Raw genomic sequence first — 17,671 nt, forward strand, 5'->3', positions numbered from 1 at the left:
TCAGTGGATAGAGTGTTGGCTTACGAACTGTAAGGTCCCAGGTTCAATTCCAGTCAAGGGCACATGCCCGGGTTGTGGGCTTGAACCCCAGTGGGGGACTTGCAGGAGGCAGCTGATCAATAATTCTCTCTCATCATGGATGTTTCTCTCTCTCTCTCTCCTTCTTCCTTCCTCTCTGAAATCAATAAAAAAATATTAAAACCCCACCACAAATGTATTTAAAAAAAACAACAACTCTGTTCTGGCCCTATGAGAGAGGACCCATTGGAATTTGAGGTTAAGGTCACAATTTTAGAAATCATTGATCTTGAAACAAATATATGAATTGCAAACTATTTTGAAATTTTTGGCTCTACCCAAACTGTATTATTTGGGCCTTTTTCCTATTTTTAAAATTGAAAACCATCATCACTCAAAACTAAATATAAATCTGTTTGGCTTTTTGTGAAAAGCTGATTCAACTTGTTGGTACTACTATTTGACAAAGAAAAAAAATCTAAGTTTTTTGGTGTCTAACAAATTTATATGGTAACCCCGTAACGAAATATTGGCACACTGAAAAAAACTGGACTTTCTGGAATTAAAATTTTTAATTGCCTTCATGCTTGAAAATTCTAAATTGTTGACTTCATCTAAGATCACTTATAAACATTCTCTCCTTTAAGAAATTTAATGGCATTACTTTAGTTACAATGATAATGGTTAAGTCAGTGTCAGAAAAGAATCCTCACATATAATTTGCATTCTTACCCAAGCTTGTGGTGAGTTTGGCAGTATGTCCTTGAAAAGATTTCTAAAGCCAAATAATACCTGTGAAATTGGAGCACTTACACAAAAGGCCAATACCATTTTGATTGGGGCCTCTATTGAGGCAGATCCTAGGCTGACATGAGGTATGACCACTTAACTCACAATGTCAAGACTTTCCTACACCAGTTTTATTTAAAACACAAATAAGTATTTCTCTTTGTGTAATGAATGGCAAATGGTTCAAACAATGCTGAACATGAATCATTGACTAATACAAGGGCTTTAAATATGAAACAAAATTATTTTTTAAAAAGCAAATAAAGATTATATACAAAAAGGACCTGGAATCTAAGCCGATTCCAGAAATGAAATGAGTAGAAAATCTGTGGTGAAACCAAACATTCCACCCCTGCTTTGGAGAAGGGCTATGATACAACATTCAGTCAGCTGAAGATGGATTGACAGAGGAGTGTCTATACATAAATTTCAAGTCATTTTTGCTTGTGCAGAATCATCCAGATCTTCCCAAGACTGAATGGGCAGTCCTGTGGCTTTCTTCCTTTTCCATATTCTCAACAAGGCTACATGAAGTTCAACTCTTGATGAGCCGCTTACAATAGCAGTTCCTTAGGAGCCAACATGACAGGTGGGTCAGATTCCCCTATGAGAAACAAAACTGCCACCTACAGCAAAGTATCAAAACGGACAAGTCCTTCTTTCCTCCTCCTTCCGACATATGTAATGTCTCCTTCTAAGACGATTAGCCCCGCATACTTGTCCCTTCACAGTCTAAACCTTGAGGTGATATGAAGGAGGGAGACCAACATCAAAGAAAGAAAATTCAATTCAGAAATGAAGAAAACTGGATGGTATACAATACACCTCCAGAACATCTCAAATAATCCCTTCTGTAGTACAATTCATTGTACTGCTACAGTCCACACATAAATATTGGCAGCTTGAATGAGTTCATTTCCCCCCTCTGATAGTTAAAGGACACCAAATAAATACTGGGTAAGAGGAGTTTGCTGGGAGAGTTAGAAATATAAAATTAACCAATTTTTATTCCTGTGATAATTCAATGTGAGTAGGAGGCAAGTACTAAAGAGAAGGGACAACTTTCATACTAAAAAGAGAATTCCTCTAATCATTATGTCACCATCTCTTAATAAGAATCCAGGGAATCCCAGAAATAGAAAATTAATTTCAGAGAACTCCTGAGGCACTTTAAAGCCTTAAAAAATTACAGTAATAATAAATTAGCTATTGATCTTCAGAGGCTTACTCAGCAGTAGAAACATGAAAATCGGGTCCAAAAAGTTATGTCCAGATTACAGGCTTCCTGAGCTGCTCAGCTCTAAAGCTTAGACAAATCTCCAAATACTTTAAAAAAGACATACAATTTAACACAGACTGAATTTTTTTTTTAAGTGGTAGCATGAAATTTGGTCCTTATGATAGCAGCTGTCTTCATCCTTTCCAAACTCAGGTAACAGTAAGTACATTAAGACAATACATAAAAGAAATAATACAACTAAGGGGGAAAAAGCCAAAACTGACAACACCTCAAGGAGTCACCAAGTTCTCTTGCATCCTTTCACTTGGATCTCTCTCTCAGTCTTTTTGTGGAGAGAGGGGTAAGAAAGAACTTTTTCTTGAAGATGCTAAACAGTGGCATCAAATGGACAAAATGTTTATCAAGGGACTTTAAAAATCTGACCCCAAGGAATCTAGGACACATACAGGTAATTCAGAGGTATACTTCTGATCTGGGGCAAATTCTAGACTAAAGAAATGATCATCTTGGGTAAATGTTACAATAGATGAAACTAAGTGCAGTTTTTTGGTGAGTTTTTTTGTTTTTGTTTGTTTGAAATGTCCTACTATCATCTTCAGCTATCAATCATTTCTGATAGCTCAAGCAGAAGGTCATCTTCATCTTTCCCAGGATCCAGGTCGATCTCGGCTTCTAATTTGCCTCCTGAAAACTCCCATATTAGTTTCTCAAAATCATCCTCCACAGAGAGCGGGGGTTTTCCTGTCGAAGCAGTGCTGAGTCGGCGAGTTTTCGTGGCCAATCGGGAGGAGGAAGGGCCGGATACTTCTGGTGGAGAGGGATCTGACGAGGATTGGGCTGGAGGCTGCACAAGACTGTAAGGAAAAAAACACCCAGAAGATTATAAAAAACTGTCCTTTTTCAATGGCTAGCTGGACTACCTACTCTCAGTGATACAAAGAGTTAGCAAAGAGTTGTTTGAGGACACACAAAAGGAATTGTTTTACTAATTAGGACAAAGCATCTTCCCTTTAAAGCAGAATTCAGGCAGGCTTTCAAAACATCCTTGAAATAATACAGGCAAAATATAAACAATGGCACCTAAGGAGAATAGCAACCCTGAGCATTATGTTTTCTTGAAATTAATTTGAAGTTCAGCAGACTAATTTAGATATGGCTAAATTGTACATGCTTAGAATTATTTAGCAGTTTTATTCTCTAGATAGCATAAACAATAATAGTGGGCTACGTTTGATTTAAGAGAACTGCAAGGTATTACCTGTCTCTAGGTCTCTCCGTCTCAGGCACAGTGACTGCTTTGTCCTCAGAGAGGAGTGGGACAACAGCCTACGAAAGGAATAGCAATGTAATTAAGTGGGAGAGTCAGCTTTTTAATGTGAGCACATTCACTTTCTTCTGCCACCTTCTTGGAATCATGGCTTATCTTTCTTTAATCCTGGGAATCAAGAGTAAATAATCCAAAGGCTGGGTGTACAAATAAGCAAAATATTTTAAGCGCCCAAAAATTAGCTTTCAAAAATCCTAATCTGCCACTTCACAAATGTCTGACCGTAAACATAAAACACAGTAACAACTAAACAACGAAAATGCTTAGAAAATGGCAGGAAGGCCCTAACCGGTTTGGCTCAGTGGATAGAGCATCGGCCTTCGGACTCAAGGGTCCCAGGTTCGATTCCGGTCAAGGGCATGTACCTTGGTTGCGGGCACATCCCCAGTAGGGGGTGTGTAGGAGGCAGCTAATCAATGTTTCTCTCTCATTGATGTTTCTAACTCTCTATCCCTCTCCCTTCCTCTCTGTAAAAAACCAATAAAATATTAAAAAAAAAAAAAAAAAAGAAAATGGCAGGAAGTATCACACACGGATACAGATGGAGGATCATCGTCCCTGCTTCCCTACCACAGAGACTAAAGCACTGCCCCGCTGGGTCTGCCTCTTACCATGGCTGCTTTCTTGGCCGGGCTCTCCTGTAGGTCCCCGCTGGCGCTGAGCGGCTTCACCGCTGCTACAGCAGGGTGGATCTCCGCTGCCTTGCGCTTGAGGGCCAATTTGGGGGAAGAGACCACTTTAACCACAGATGGCTTCACATTCACTTTGGGTTTAGCTACAAAGAATGGAAAGTATTTAATTAGTAGTTTAAAATATCCCTATTTTACATGCAGAATAACTCAGAATATCAAAATTCCTTCACAGTAATATACAACATAAAATTAAACAAAACGATGACAAAAAAAACCTAGACTGAAAATGATCCACAAGCAATCTGCACTACACACGAACATAATGAACATATATACTCAAATGATTCTTCAGTGGCTCTTGAATTTGCCACTGCTCTTCTACTCCTTTTCTTCTTCAAAATCAGAGGAGAAACGTACCACAGAAAGTTAAAAAAAAAAATTCTAAATAGCAATTTTAAGTGCTGAGAAAGAAACTCATCTAGATTTGTCTCTTTAAATAGAATTATAAGAACTGCTCCTTACTATTCACTTTTGTGTGACCTGGATATAAGATAAATGAAATTCAACCCAATTGCTCCCAGGGAATTACAGAAATTTGATAATTTTGAGATCCTAAAGCAGTGATGGCGAACCTATGACACGCGTGTCAGAGGTGACACGCGAACTCATTTTTTTTTGGTTGATTTTTCTTTGTTAAATGGCATTTAAATATATAAAATAAATATCAAAAATATAAATCTTTGTTTTACTATGGTTGCAAATATCAAAAAATTTCTACATGTGACACGGCACCAGAGTTAAGTTAGGGTTTTTCAAAATGCTGACACGCCGAGCTCAAAAGGTTCGCCATCACTGTCCTAAAGCAAGGTATACTAGAAAGAACACTCACCTTTAACCCTTTTCTCCAAGGTCTGTGCCGCACACTTCACATTCAATATTGAGTCGCCAATCCCTGCGGTTTCCACCTCTGCCTTCTGGGATGACTTGGTGGGAAGCCGCTTGGTGAGGCTCCGTGTGATGCTCGGCTCAGTAGCGAGCACTGGCGGGTCTGCCGGCTGGGCATTACCAGCGTCTACAGCTCCCCAGGGGGATGGCAGAACAGATTTTTCCTTCTGTGAGGTTCCCCTCTCTGGCTGTTTCTGTATGTGCTTTTCTCGCTTCGTCTCACTTTTCTTGACTGGAATTTTAATGCCACCTCCTGTTGTCTCATTTAAAGCCTATGTATAAATTTAAATGACAGAATTAAAATCTAGTATCCCTAGCCCTGGCCGGTATGGCTCAGCTGGTTGGGTGTCATCCTGTGCACCAAAAGGTTGCCAGTTTGATTCCCAATCAGGACACATGCCCAGGTTGTGGGTTCAATCCCTGGGAGGGGCTGAGGCAGCCAATCAATGGTTTTGCTCTCACATCGACGTTTCTCTCTTGAAAAATCAATTTAAAAAATCTTTTAAAAAAAATCTAGTACCTCTAACAACCTCTATGATAACTGCTATTTATAAGTTACAAGTCATGCAGTGTCTCACATAATCCAAAACACAAGAGCTTGTTTTGCTCTTTGATATTAAATAGAAACCACCTACCCAGCCGGTGTGGCTCAGTTGGTTGAGTGTTGAACTATGAACCAGGAGGTCATGTTTCGATTTCTGGTCAGGGCACATGCCCAGATTGTGAACTTGATTCCCAGTGGCGGGTGGGCAGGAGGCAGCCAATCGATGATTCTCCTCTCTCTCCCTTCCTCTCTGAAATCAATAAAAATATATTTAAAAATAAAAACAAACCCACCAAGCTGCCCTGGCTGGTTTTCTCAGTGATTAGAGCATCGACCTGTGAACTGAAGGATTTCGGGTTTGAGTCCAAGTCATATCTGGGTTTCGGGTTCAATCCCTGGCACCAGGAGGGGCGGAGGCAACCAGTTGATATGTCTTTATTACACCGATGTTTCTCTCTCACTTCTCCTTCCCTTTCCCGCCCTCCCTCCCTCCCTTCCACTCTCTCCACAATGGAAAAAAATATCCTTGGGTGAGGATTAACAAAAAAGCAACAACAAAACATACCCCACCAAGCTAAAGAGGAAAGATTAAATATATGTGCAACAATAAAATCTCAGATTCTTTAGGCTAATCATGACCCTGAGTCTAATAATAAAAATGATTTAAAATAATCAGACACTTGCATTAATGTACAAAGATGCTCATTATCTTAGGTAAAACAAAGTCCAGAAACAGACTATATTTGTATAAAGAACACTATGTGGTCAATATAGGCGAACATCTTGAAGAATTATTAATGTGGTAAAAGTTAAAGCAGGCTACAAAATGAGGACTGCCTTTACATTCTAAACACGAGTCAAAGATTAAATGAGTTCACATATGTGTATGTAAACAAAAACGGTTGAAGGAAATCCATGAAAAACAAAATGAATGGTGGGTACATGTAGACTGAAATTACAGGGTTTCTCATTCTTTCAAAAATTACCAACTTTAGTACAATGAATTGGCCTTACTCTCAAAGGCAAGAAAAAAAGCTCAGTTTAAAAACACTGATGCCAATTAAAAAACTTTCAAAGGGCAGAGGACACTGGTGATATACACAGAAGTACAGAAAACCCCCATTAGAAAAAAAAAATTTTTCCCTGTAGAAAATTATACACACAGTGAAAGACAGTTTACATATCAGTGAAGTGTTAAACAGAAATTTATTATAAGCTAAAACTAAAAAGCACATTTCACCATTCATCTAGCCTTCACTTGCCATGGACAAAATTATAAAATGATTTAAAATAAACTCACCTCTTTAGCCTCTATTCTAGCAACACTGCTCTGAAATGCAACTTCACTTTCTTCTTGAAGTTTCTTCTCTTCTTTTATACCTATATTCACATTAAACAGATCTTTAGTTATTTCATTTAGGCTCTAACTTCATGACAGATGAAGTCAAACAAAACTTTTCTTAATGAAAATAATGCTAACATAGGGCTAATAAAATGGTAGATAAAGCCCATTAGTCCTTATAAACTTTCAAAATGAACGTTAAAATATGAAAGGTCTACGGGTGCTGCTATACAGAAACAGCTTCACTTCGTGTAACCCAGTAGTTCTCACAGGTTATCTGAGTAAAGAGAACTTTACAGAACTCCTAGGAACACCCTGCGGAGCCCTGCCCCGTGAAAGACTACTTGGGGAAGTGGTACTACAGACCAAGCTCTCTCTCATTACCTGACTTTTTGGTGATTCGGAAAAGCCGCCGCGCCCCCGCGGTGGTCTCGGGCTGAGGCTGGGAGCTGGGGCTGCTCTTGGAGCTCTGCTGCACCCTCCGTGCCTTCTCCAGTTTAATTTCCTCCAGCGTCTTGATATGCACCTCCTGCATAGACTTTGTTCTCCCTGCAGGCTCCTCTGATTGTCCTTTGTTGGCCACCATTGGTGGCAAAACCGATGTTTTTTTAGTATCACTGTCCGTCTTTAACTTGCCGCAGGTGACATCCTTTTTGCTTTTCTGTCTCTCTGCTTCCTGCTGCCGGTGTTTCTTTTCAGCTAGGACCTCAGAGAAGGTTTTGATTCGAACGGTGGAAGAGCTTCTTGCTCCCGAAGTAGGATCATCAGCTTTTGAAGAGCCTTCTGCCTTGAGTTTAGTTTGCAATTCTCCGCGTTTCTGACTGGCTCTTTCGAGAAGAATTTCTTCTAATGTCTTCACATGGATCTCGCCAACGTTAGTAACTCTCTCTGTTTTCAAGGGGAACACAAGTCACTTTATTTGGAGTTCACCTCTTTTAAAATATATATTTTCATTTAGGTCAGAGAGGAAGGGAGAGTAAGAGAGAAACACCAACTATGAGAATCATTGATCGGCTGCCTCCTGCCCGCTATTGGGGATTGAGCCCACCACCTGGGCATGTGCCCTGACTGGGAATCGAACGGACCTCCTGGTTCACGGGTCAATGGTCAACCACTGAGCCACACTGGCTGGGCTGAATACAGCTTTTAACGAGATGAAAATAAAAGACTATCCTTTTACAACCTTAAACACATCACATTCTGAACCTTTGAATATGTTATTGCTTCTACAAGGAATAGTCCCTACTGTCCTCATTTCTCTTGCTTCCTAGTTTTAACTGAGTTCATATTAGAACCTGACCACCCCCAAATCGTTTGCTACACTGATCACACAATACCATAAGTGAGTGATTATTTCCAACTGCACTAACATTCTAACAGTGACAATTATTACTTATTTTAGTACCCACTGATAGAAAGCACTCCAACATTTCTGAATTATTTCCTTAAGTTTTTAAAGTAAAAATTCTTCCATTTCAAAAGTAGACCTATCTCAAAATAACAATTCCAAGAAAGTACAATATGAATGGTGCCATGGTAATCCTGTTTCCCCACCCTTCCAAAATGTCATCAAAATATTAAAGACATTGAAAGTAGACTAGCCCTGACCGGTTTGGCTCAGTGGATAGAGCGTTGGCCAGTGGACTGAAGGGTCCCGGGTTCGGATCCATTCAGGGGCACATGCCTGGGTTGCCGGCTCCATCCCTAGTAGGGATGATCAGCAGGAGGCAGCTGATCAATGATTCTCTCTCATCATTGATGTTTCTATCTCTCTCTCCCTCTCCCTTCCTCTTTGAAATAAATAAAAATATGTATATATCCTATCTAATAATAGACAAACAGGGTAATTGACCGTACCTTCGCTACGCCTCCCATTGGCTAATCAGCATGATATGCAAATTAACCGCCAACAAACATTGATGTTTCTAAATATATTTTATTGATTTTTTACAGAGAGGAAGGGAGAGGGATAGAGAGTTAGAAACATCGATGAGAGAGAAACATTGATCAGCTGCCTCCTGCACAGTCCCCACTGGGGATGTGCCTGCAACCAAGGTACATGCCCTTGACCAGAATTGAACCTGGGACCCTTGAGTCCGCAGGCCGATGCTCTATGCACTGAGCCAAACCGGTTAGGGCTCTCATTGATGTTTCTAACTCTCTAACCATCTCTCTTCCTCTCTGTAAAAAATCAGTAAAAAACTATATTTTTAAAAAATCAATAAAATATATTTAAAAAAAGAAAAAGTTTCAAGAAGAATAAGAATGGCCCTGGCTGGTGTGTGGCTCAGTTGGTAGGAGTGTCCTCCTGTGCACGGAAAGGTTGTGGGTTTGATTCCCAGCCCTGGTAGGGAAGCATGCAGGAGGCAACAGATCAATGTTTCTCTTTCCAAAAAAACAACAACAACAATGAAAATGTGCTCAGGTGAGGATAAAAAAAAAGAGAATAAGAATGTTTCACATCAGATTCCCTTTTTATGAATTCTGGTAAAATCTTAATATCCAAATAACATAAGGATAAAACGAAAAAGGAAAAGCACAGGATAATATCATTCATAAATATATAAAAATTAAAAAGCATTAAACTGAATCCAGCAATGTATAAAAGAGCTAGATGGTTGAGTAAAAGAATGTTTGTTTTATTATTCTTTAAATATTTGCATATACATTTACGTAGTTATAGCTCGCAACTTAAAACTAACATTAAATTAAAGTACAGGAAGAATATAAAGAAAATTAAAATTATCTAAAACCTCAATTCCCAGATAAACCAATGTTAATATTTATGTATTTTTTTGCAGTGTTTTTCGTAAGCATACAATTTTATCTTTACAAAATTGGAATTATCTCATACATATGGACTTCTTCCTGAGAATAGGTTTCTATTATAAGAAATTTTTAAAAAAAGATTATTTTACCCGAATGTTAAAGATCAAAAGTGATATGTTCTTTTATAACCTTTCTTCATTCAATATGAGAGAAGTTGTCTCCATCACTGTTGTTCAGAACATTACTTTTCATGACAGCAATTATTTTAAATGTTTTTAAATTGATTTTTAGAGAGAGAGGAAGGGAGAGGGATAGAGAGATAGAAATATCTATGAAAGAAAAACATCATCGATCAGCTGCCTCCTGCATGCCCCCTACTGAGGATCAAGATGGCAACCCAGGCATATGCCCTGACAGGGAATTGAATGGGTGACCTCTTGGTTCATGGGATGACCCTCAATCACTGAGTCACACCAGCTGGGCGACAGTAATTACAATACATAACTACCTTAATTTAATCTAATTCCTTTTTGTTGGATACTTAGATTGTTTCTAATTTTCTATTATCAATACAATGATGAAAACTCAGTATGTCACCTTTAAGTACAAAAACAGAATTCATAACTAATTACTTAAACAAAGAAAAGCCACACACACAAAAACAAAATACACAAGCCCTAAATTAACTCAACAAATAAATAGGAGAAAAATTAAAGATTTTATGGCAAGAAAAAGAATATCAGAAGCTGGTCTTAGGGTTTACCTACCTGCTGCCTCCTCATTGTTTTGACCAGCTGACACACCTAATCGTTCCTTTAGAGACTTGGAAACTTGAACTGTAAATAAAAACCAAAAAAACCCAAAAGTTGAACAGAGATTTTTTTAGAGATCAAATATCTTTTTCAAAGGTCACAAATTAGGCTTATATTTCTCTTCTAATACAAATGCTTTTAAAAAATGTTTTAGGTCAACTGGCCAGCATGACTCTCTTTTCTTAATCCTCACCCAAGGATATTTTTCCATTGAATTTTTAGAGAGTGGAAGAGAGAGGGAAAGACATAGAGAAGTATCGATGTGAGAGAAACACATCGATTGGTTGCCTCCTGCACACACCCCAACCAGGGCCCAGGCCAGGGAGGAGCCTGCAACCAAGGTACGTGACCTTGACCGGAATCGAACCCAGGCCCCTTGGGTCTGCAGGCCGACGCTCTATCCACTGAATTAAACTGGCTAGGGTTAAAAATATATTTTAAAAAATGTTTTCAGGTCTTAAACTTTCCTCTCTATAAAATTTTCCTCCCCAAAGCACTCTGGAGAGCTTTAAATATTTTTCTTTAGATTTGAAAAGCAGAAACTACTGAATTAATAAGTAAAATAATTTTTGTTACCATACAACCTTCTAAAATCTTATTGACATCAAAAGGCTTTCCCTCATAAATCTATTTGAAATATGTTCTTGAGTTTAAAAAAGTCTTCAATATAATTGACTGTCAAGGAGGAAGGGAATTTGGCTGCAATTTTTGTGCTTTCATAACATGTACACTTTCCCTCTCACAGAAATTATAACAATACATACAAGTATTTCAACTATAATCTCTTGAGGATTGTGATTGTGTTTATTTTATACAATGATGTCTACCTAGAATCGAGTAGAGTAAGCAACTCAAATGTTTGTTGAATGAATAAAATGTATACCAGAAGATAATCTAATTTACATGCACAAAAAGAGTAACAAACTATACCTGTTAACATTACAGAAGACAAGTGTCAGGATTACACACACAAAGTGTATTACAACAAAGTTACCTTTCTTTGGTGTTTTGTCAGTTTCTGAAGCATCAACTTTCTTCCCTAGCCTCTGTGCAAGGCTACGCTTTAACGGCGGATCACTGTCACCACCTACAAATAGAGAAAATTTAGTTTAAGAGTTCAAGTCAACCTTCTGCAAGGTCAAGAAATACAAGCAAAAACAGAAAACATAGAATACTTCTTTACTTTTCTGCATTTATATGGTGTATTCGTTTACTAGCTTATTTATTACTCAATGTTAGAGAAGGAATAAAAATGTTCCGAAAGAAGGGACAAAAAATTAGAATGCACAAATTAACATTTACCAAATAACTGACTAAAATTCCAAATGGAGGATTATAAATCCTGGCTAAGACTGAAAATCAGAATTAGGAATATATGAAAAAAAAAACAAAAAAACCCCCACAAAAAAACAAAAAAACTCTCCATGTACAAAAAAGGAACAAATTTCACTCCCTGTCTGCTGAATTCTAAGTAAATTAGTGGCTTAATGCACCAGGGATTAGGAGGACAGCAAAAGAATCACAAAATTAAAAAATTTTATGTGACATGAAGACTCTGAAGGCCAGATAGCACCCGTCTTCAATCCCAGATAAGAAATCTAACGTTATGAAAGATTCTCTATCTTAGTTAGCCAAGTCACCAATTATTGATGGAGCCAAGATCTGGACAGTTTTCCAACTCCTCGTTTATTACATTACACTGTTCAATACAAGTTGTTTAAATGTCTTGAGTTGTTTTAGGATTCCTTGACTAAAGAAAGATACAATCTTTCCAGGGTCCCATTAAAAACTTGAAAGACTCTGCAGAGTATGATTTTCTCTCTCCTTTCACTGATAATTTAAACATGAGACCAAAATTTCACAATGTTTACATGTATGCTGATGTTAAAATAACTTATTTCTGTATTTTTTTACTTAAAATTTATCAGGCAATGAGCATGGTGTCAAAGGAAATTCCAAGCAGTTAAGATTTCATATTTGCAAGCACATTTTAAAAGAGTATGAAGTCAGAGGAGACTTTCAAAATAATTTTTTTGAATCAGACACACTAGGGTAGGTACACAACAATTCAGTAATATGGTAAATACTTCCCTAAATATAACCTACCACTAATAAACTCAGGGACTGAATTTATATTAACTGGACACTTACTTCTTTCCCTCTAAAATGTCAAATTTCTATTTGTCCATAGAAACAGAGATATACTTTACTGCTTTTTAAAATGCTGGCCATAATCAAATTAAATTTTAACGCAAATTTTTCTGACTTCAATCAAAGATATAATGCACGTGTGAAAAACATGGGAAAATTTTAAATGTGCTTTCAGCCAAGAATACAGGGGATTACAAATCAATTATGACAGGGCACTTATATAAAGAGAAGGTTGGAAGAGGTATCATATAAATGCACAAACAAGAAGAAAACAAAAGATATGTACAAAACTTATCTCACCTACAGAAAATTTTCGTTTCCCCAGTCTCTCGGTGAGACTCAATCTTATCAAGGGTTCTTCTCCTGAAATGGTAAAACAGAATTTCTCTACTATTAGGCAATTTTTCAGTATACAGTAACTACTAATGGGTATAAAGCATGTGCCAATATTAACATAAGTCCACTTAATTTCTTAAAAATCAGATCTCAGTCTTAGGAAAACTATCAATAAAAAAAAAAAAATCAACATGTTAAATAATAAATTTAAGTAGCCAAATGCACAGCCAAAAGGGAAGCAATAGCAGTCCTAATTACTAATAGTAGCCAAGTATACAATGACAAGTTGTGTTCTAATCAATTGATTATAAAATCTACACTTTTGCTTGCATACTTTAGTATGCTAAAAAAAAAAAAAAATCATACTCCACTCCTATAACCTTCTTTGATCACTCCAGAAGTGAGTGCTTTCTTCTGATTCTTTGTTGTTTGAATGGCACACATTTAAATGTATCTGCATACCATAATTACTTGTGTCCTATTCCTTACTAGATTTAAAACTATGAAGGGAAATATTTCTATAACTTAAAGGATTTTTTTATAGTTCTTTAACCATAATGGGCAGTCAACAAATTTGGTGAATGGATACAAATAAACAGTAAATGAAAAAATTAAATATACATAAATGTGAGAACTACATTAAGAAATTCAATCTTTTTAACAGCAGAGTCAAATGCACTAACTTTTCTTTTCATCCTATCCAATCAACATTCTTTTAAAAAAAAATATATTTCTTTATTGATTTCAGAGAGGAAGGGAGAAGAAGAGAGATAGAAACATCAATGATGAGAGAGAATCATTGATTGGCTACCTCCTGCACACCCCATACTGGGGATGGAGCCTGCAACCCAGGCATGTGCCCTTGGCTGGAATCGAACCTGGGACCCTTCAGTCCGCAGGCCGATCTCTATCCACTGAGCCAAGGCGGCTAGGGCCCAATCAACATTCTTTTTTTTTTTTTTTTTTTTTTAAATATATTTTATTGATTTTTTACAGAGAGGAAGGGAGAGAGATAGAGAGTTAGAAACATCGATGAGAGAGAAACATCGATCAGCTGCCTCCTGCACACCTCCTACTGGGGATGTGCCCGCAACCCAGGTACATGCCCTTGACCGGAATCGAACCTGGGACCCTTCAGTCCGCAGGCTGACACTCTATCCACTGAGCCAAACCGGTTCCGGCAGCAATCAACATTCTTAACTCCACCTGCAAATCCACCAAAGGTAAAATAAAATGCACACAAGGATTTTGCTCGCCCAGTTATTTATGTCTACAGCCTAACTATGTCTCACCTTGTTTGTTGGAGAGAGTTACTGTCCTCACCACAGTCCGGACATTCTCTTTTTCAGGACCTGGAATGGGCTGAGGCTGGAGTAAAAGACTGGAAACTCCCGAAGAACCTTCTGAATAAAGCAAGTCAAAGAATAGTAAATAATTTGTGAAAAATAAAGCTATCACAAGTCAAGAAATTTGATCTGTGACCAGGTAAGTCCAACACAGAACGCTGGACTACAAGCCAATCAGTTTCTCTGTTTCTGTTTGCCTACAGTGGTCATGGTGGGAGAAGGGGAGATAATCCCTATTTCTTATCTTCCTTGGACACAATATGTAAATAAAACAAAATTGTTTTGAGTGACTTAAGCACTCAATCTATTTTTTCTTTAAAGTATATCTTATTGATTTTTTTACAGAGAGGAAGGGAGAGGGATAGAGAGTTAGAAACATCGATTAGAGAGAAACACCGATCAGCTGCTTCCTGCACACCCCTTACTGGGGATTGCCTGCAACCAAGGTACAAGCCCTTGACTGGAATCGAACCTGGGACCCTTCAGTCCTCAGGCCGACGCTCTATCCACTGAGCCAAACCAGTCAGGGTTCAATCTACTTTTATTGACTAACAAGGCTAACATTATTCTAAAGTTAATCTCAGAAGCACACTAGCTGTCAGGTGTGTCAATTCAATCTTTTTCATCTATATTCAATTACATGCAAAACACAACTCCAAGGTTCCTATAGAAAAAGTTTTACCAAAAGGGTACTAGAACCAACCACTTGATTCTCTCTAAATATTAATATGACACAATAATTTTTAGGGTTGGAAATGTATAAATCAATCAAGCTCCAGGAGAAAGTCCTAGCAGCTTGTGAGAATTCATCAACTACAAAATAAAGTATTTCTTCTTTTAATACACTTTATTTCTCAAGATAAACAAGTTCTTTTGAGCTCTTTAGTTCTGGTGCTTAGCTGTGAATAGTTAGGAACTGAAACACAATTGCAATGAATTAAAACTAAGTGATTTAAGGAAGTCTGTGTTTTAACTTCAAACCAGCCACAGAAGTCAAATTCATTTTGGCTGTTGCCAAGGGTCTTTACCATTGGAAGTGTCCTAATTATTTTTCTCTAGCAACATTCAGTGATCTAGTCAAAACTGATAACTTACCACCTTGCTTCTTGGACTTTTCCTTCATTTTCTTTGACTTAATTTCCTCAAGAGTTTTTATTCCAAAATTCAAACATTCACCTGGGAAAAGCAGAGAAATCACATGAGGTACTATCACCTTTTTCACCTTTGCATTTTATTTGTACACTAGAGGCCCAGTGCACAAGTTTGTGCACATCGAAAGGAAATTAATTAGATTAAATATTTTAATATCGCTGTCTGCCCTTTCTCTATAACAGAAGTGTCAACCAAATTCACAATTGACAGTGACAGATGGAAACACACGCATGCGATTGGTGCCAGCAAGAGCTTTATATGTATTGCGCACGTGCAAGTCAATTTAGCCTTTTATATATAGAATAAACTTGCTTAATTACACCTGATTTCTGATTTAGCTAAACTTTTTCCAGCTCAGTGAAGCACCCCAACTTCTCTTTCAGGTAACTGTCAGCCAACACAGCAGTAAATAATCAACACGAAGCAGATTATTATTGTAGATCACGCAGTGAGAACAAAGGGTAAAATATTTAACTGCAGCAGTGTTTGACTATATTCTGTGTGGTGTGAAAATCTGAAGTCATTTTCAAGGTCCACCATTTCTTACTTTTCAGTCGGTTCAAGTTTCTAAGCTTTCTAAATCTCCGTTTTCCGGCTAATGAAAATAGGATTCCATTGAGTCTCCTATCTATCTACTCCAGGACTTCTGTGAGGATCAAATGAGATGAGGCACAGGAAAACGCTTCACAAACATTTGGTTAAAGTGTAAAATGTTTCCACTCGGCTATAAAGCAAGTCACGTTCCTGGGCTGAAGAAACTCCAAGGAGGCTAGTTGCTAGGGAGAGGAAGCTGGGCGTTGCTACATGACGTCATTACCCGGCGCCCACAGCCACCATTTCCGGGCTGGCCTGGACTGTGGGCCTCATTTTGTGTCATGGGGTCTTGGCAGTGTTGGCTGCGATTTGGTGGGGTGTTGCTCCGGGGTGGTGGCAGGGCCTGTGTCCCACTTGGGAAAAGCCAAGTGTTGCTTTGTGGGCACCAGGTCCGTGATGCTGTTTCTCTGTAAATGGCCAGTGTGCGTCACAGCAGCTCCTGAATTGAGCAGCTGCCCTTGGTGGTCAGTGAGCGTCCTAGCAACTGGTCAGACAGTCAGACACTCAGCATATTAGCCTTGTAGATACATAGATAGCAGGTGCTCAGATGTTTTCTAACTAAGAGGAAGTATGTTTGAAGTTTATATTTATTGTTGAAAATATTACAGATGTCTCCCCTTTTTTTCCCATTGACCCCATCTACCCTGCACCCACCCCACCCAGGCCTTCACCACACTATTGTCTCTGTCTTATATATGCATATAAGTTCTCCGGTTAATCTCTCCCCACCCCCTCACCCCTACTTCCACCTTCCCTCTAAATTCATCATTCTATTCCATGCTTCTATGTCTCTGGATCTATTTTTGTTTATCAGTTTATTTTGTTCATTAGAACATGAATTAAATTTCAAAAGTATTTAAAATAGTTTGGACATTCAATAGTGTTGCAAGATTTAAGAGTGGGAGCCAGCATTGATACAGCCTCCTCTTACCTTGTTTTAAATTGACCCCGGGTTTCCGGGCAGAAGCCCCTCGTAATCCATTATGAACTTCAGGAGTTGGTTGCAGGGTTGGTGTTTTGGTTTCATCACCTTCCTCAGAAAACTGATCTATATTAACATTTAAGGCAAATTTTCAATTAAAAACAGGCCTAGAGCTTTAATTCTAATTCATTAAGTGATCTTGATCACTTATTTGCCATAAAGAACTAAAACATACCATCATCATCTTCATCATCATCTGCAGCATTGATCACAACTGGTGGATGTGTGGGGCTAGGAACATTTTCTGAACTTTCTACTTTCATCACACTTCGCAGTTGAGGGGAGGGATTGGACTGGACAGACAATTTGTTTTGTTGAACTGTGAGCTGGGAAGCCTTCACTTCCTCCTCTGGTGACTCAGGCACAGTGGGCAACACAGCTAGATATGCAAAATTAGTCATCAATTAAAAACCAAAGATATAATCCCACATCATCAGAACACCCTCACCAAAAGTTTGGTGCATTTTCCTTATGAGCACTTAATGTGTTTTTAACATCTCCATTTTCCCAATTAGGTTCTAAATTTCCAAGGAGGGAAAACTTGGCTTTTAGTTAACTTTTTACTGTATGAAAGTACATTCAAAGTGGGCATTCAAAATATAGATTATACAGGAGGCTAGATGCATAGTGACTATAAATTCTAGACATGTAATTTTAATATTGTAATTTTCCTTCCTTAAATAAAGGTGAAA

The 17,671-nt window shown here is 38.1% G+C and overlaps 1 protein-coding gene across 1 annotated transcript in view; it reads right to left on the bottom strand.

Moving 5' to 3' along the window:
- Positions 1-916: 916 nt before the first annotated feature.
- ZC3H11A (zinc finger CCCH-type containing 11A) overlaps positions 917-17,671 on the bottom strand; it is a 28,257-nt gene continuing 11,502 nt past the window's right edge. Inside the window, exons 4-16 of the mRNA XM_070396781.1 lie at positions 17,155-17,358; positions 16,929-17,045; positions 15,347-15,427; positions 14,198-14,308; positions 12,870-12,932; positions 11,413-11,505; positions 10,374-10,442; positions 7,222-7,725; positions 6,796-6,875; positions 4,896-5,223; positions 3,986-4,149; positions 3,306-3,373; positions 917-2,901 (exon numbers count right to left, since the gene is read on the bottom strand). Of these exons, the coding sequence (XP_070252882.1) occupies positions 2,643-2,901; positions 3,306-3,373; positions 3,986-4,149; positions 4,896-5,223; positions 6,796-6,875; positions 7,222-7,725; positions 10,374-10,442; positions 11,413-11,505; positions 12,870-12,932; positions 14,198-14,308; positions 15,347-15,427; positions 16,929-17,045; positions 17,155-17,358 (2,141 nt within the window). The 3' untranslated portion in view covers positions 917-2,642. The remainder of the gene's footprint in view (positions 2,902-3,305; positions 3,374-3,985; positions 4,150-4,895; positions 5,224-6,795; positions 6,876-7,221; positions 7,726-10,373; positions 10,443-11,412; positions 11,506-12,869; positions 12,933-14,197; positions 14,309-15,346; positions 15,428-16,928; positions 17,046-17,154; positions 17,359-17,671) is intronic.

This window comes from Myotis yumanensis, unplaced genomic scaffold, assembly GCF_028538775.1.
Source record: "Myotis yumanensis isolate MYYU_CA2020_CCGP unplaced genomic scaffold, mMyoYum1.0.hap1 SCAF_17, whole genome shotgun sequence".
Lineage (NCBI taxonomy): Eukaryota > Metazoa > Chordata > Mammalia > Chiroptera > Vespertilionidae > Myotis > Myotis yumanensis.